General features: G+C 32.4%; 1 protein-coding gene across 1 annotated transcript; it reads left to right on the top strand.

Annotated features, from left to right (window-relative positions):
- Positions 1-1,166: 1,166 nt before the first annotated feature.
- On the top strand, positions 1,167-1,852 carry LOC119680259 (general odorant-binding protein 99a-like). Its single transcript, XM_038092985.1, has 2 exons — positions 1,167-1,304; positions 1,377-1,852. Exons 1-2 carry the CDS (start codon positions 1,260-1,262, stop codon positions 1,782-1,784), a joined length of 453 nt encoding a protein of 150 aa, XP_037948913.1. The 5' UTR covers positions 1,167-1,259; the 3' UTR covers positions 1,785-1,852.
- Positions 1,853-2,478: the final 626 nt, after the last annotated feature.

Here is a 2,478-nt window from a genome sequence, read left to right on the forward strand (position 1 = left end):
TGTAATACTTGATATTACGAGGGATTATAGCTAGAATGGGTAATATCACAGCATGTGCTTGTCTCAAATCTAATGATGGGTGACTCTTCTTTACATGGGTGACTCTCTAAGTGAGACTTCTTTGTTAAACTTCAACTAACTAAGAAACCCATGTGAGGATCATCTTGTTGCATCCAGTAGTTGGTAACGAGCATATAGCTGTAATCCAATTCAAGTGATATAGACAGAGAGGGAAAATCAAAAGACATGATGAATTCTAGCATGATGAATTCATCTAGTTAATAGAGTATGAGTACCACGAAAAATAAGGAAGAAGTTTGTGACTGACAAAAGAAACAGAAAAGCAGCAAGACTAAGGTTAGACGGGATAATTTAAAGACTGTGTTCTGAGTTGTAATAATTTCGTCTATGAAGCGCAGTTAGACAACAAAGTGATGGGATTCTTTGAGATAGATGATTTGATTGCTTTAAAGATTGGATTTTTTGAAATTCTTCATATCTAAATAAATCTTAGATGGAATAATATTCAAATAATTATAATAATTTTTAATAGTTAATTAAATTGGAAAGCGAGATGAAGAAAACATAATGAGATGAGATGATGTAGGTGGAAGAAATTATATCTCTCAAATCATTTATTCAATTCAAATACTTTTATGCAACAGATTTTTAAACTCTTCATTGGCTTCATTATTTTTTACGTTAATTAATATTTATTTTTAAACTAATTTTTCTAATCAAATTTTTCTTTAATCTTACGAAATTATAAACTCAAAACTGATGAAAACAAATGTTTTTATACCTTATCAATTAATTCCGATTAATTCAGGCATTGCAATACAAACAAGAAACACAAATAAGTCCACTTGTAATCATTGAACCGAACCCTCTGGGTAGAGTACATTAAAGTATTGGTACCTTTTATACGGATGTGATATGTTATCAGTTGCTGTGCATGGGAGAACCTGACATTTGACCCATAAGTGTAGTAGTTCGTTGGCTATGACAAACTCATGCATGTAGAAACCTCAGACTTTCCAGCGAAATGATAGTACTATCATCATCTTTAGCAGACACTCATACATGCTCAAATAGAAAAATATCGATTATGTCTTATCTGTGCTTGCTTTGAACTTCTACAGTTCTATCTCATCGCAGTAGTCAACAAATATACTTGTATAAATATTTCGGCTTCAGACATCATCCATTCAGTTGTTTATCGATTGGAATACGGAGCAGATACTGAAGTGACTGTGACAATGAAGGCTTTCTATATTTTGGCTATTTTGGCTGTAGTGTCTTCGGTTAGTAAGGCTATTTGGTTATTAAATTGACTTTGGATTGCTAGCCCGCAGTTCGTTTCTTACTCATTTCAGGCCTTTGCTGATTGGAATCCCAAAACTGCAAGTGAAATCAAAGAGATTCGTGTAGAATGCGTGAAGGAGCACCCATTGACTGAGGATGTGATTGCAAAAATGAAACAATTTGATTATCCGGATGTTGAGTCCGTGCGTAAATATCTTTTGTGTACAGCAACTAAAATGGACATTTTCTGCGAACATGAAGGCTATCACCCTGACAGAGTAGCAAAACAATTTAGAATGGATTTGGATGAATCTGAAGCACTTACTATTGTAGAGGGTTGCGTAGATAAGAATGAGCAAGGCAGTCCCGTAGATGTGTGGGCTTTCCGTGGTCATCAATGTATAATGAGAAGCAAAATTGGTGATAAGGTTAAGGCCTATATTAAAAAACGATTGGAAGAAGCTAGTAAATCAAAATAAGTTTTAAAAAAAGTATTAAAAACACAAATCTTGAATAAATATAAATCTTCATCCAAAACAAAAATGAAGCTGCAATCACAATTTTTAATCTTAGCAATATCTGCTTAATGGCACCATTGATTAGGGTGAGATCAGTTAGGGATTTTTTTTAGTAGGTGTGAGAATTAAAGCAACTAAAACCATCTTTTGGAAATAGTATAAAAAGGAATAGAATAGAAGAAAGCACTCGACTACAAAGGTCTATCTTATTTGATATAACTCAAAAATGTTCGGATCTTTTTGAAGGAGCAAAGAACGTTTAAAAGAGGTAAGGAGGTAGGACTGGAGTTATTAGAACATTTGACTCAGGAAATCAAAGTCGGGAAGATATATATCAAATAAATACAAAGACAAAATGAAATAATTAGAAATTGACACACACCAAAGCACAGGATTTTAAAATGATAAAAGGATGTCCATTGTGAAATATTTTATATATTATTCAGCAAATATTTACGTTAAATGCTGTGCTTGAGATTAGCGTTTTTTAAAGATGACATCTAACTTGGAGTAAGGTTATAAAAATGAGACTATGTGCCTTCGCAATATATTGGCATAAAGAAAATATATATTTATTTTGCGTTCAACAAACCTATTTTCATTTGAATTAATTTATACGCTTGTTGAGTAAAACTTTTATTTTTTATGTTCAAAA

The sequence above is a fragment of the Teleopsis dalmanni genome, chromosome 2 (assembly GCF_002237135.1).
Source record: "Teleopsis dalmanni isolate 2A chromosome 2, ASM223713v2, whole genome shotgun sequence".
Lineage (NCBI taxonomy): Eukaryota > Metazoa > Arthropoda > Insecta > Diptera > Diopsidae > Teleopsis > Teleopsis dalmanni.

What these genes read in the sequence shown, in the direction of transcription:
- LOC119680259 (XM_038092985.1), top strand. Translation starts at nt 1,260, where the DNA reads ATGAAGGCTTTCTATATTTTGGCTATTTTGGCTGTAGTGTCTTCG. An exon ending in TTTTGGCTGTAGTGTCTTCG is followed by an intron (nt 1,305 to 1,376) that starts GTTAGTAAGGCT and finishes TACTCATTTCAG; the next exon opens with GCCTTTGCTGATTGGAATCC.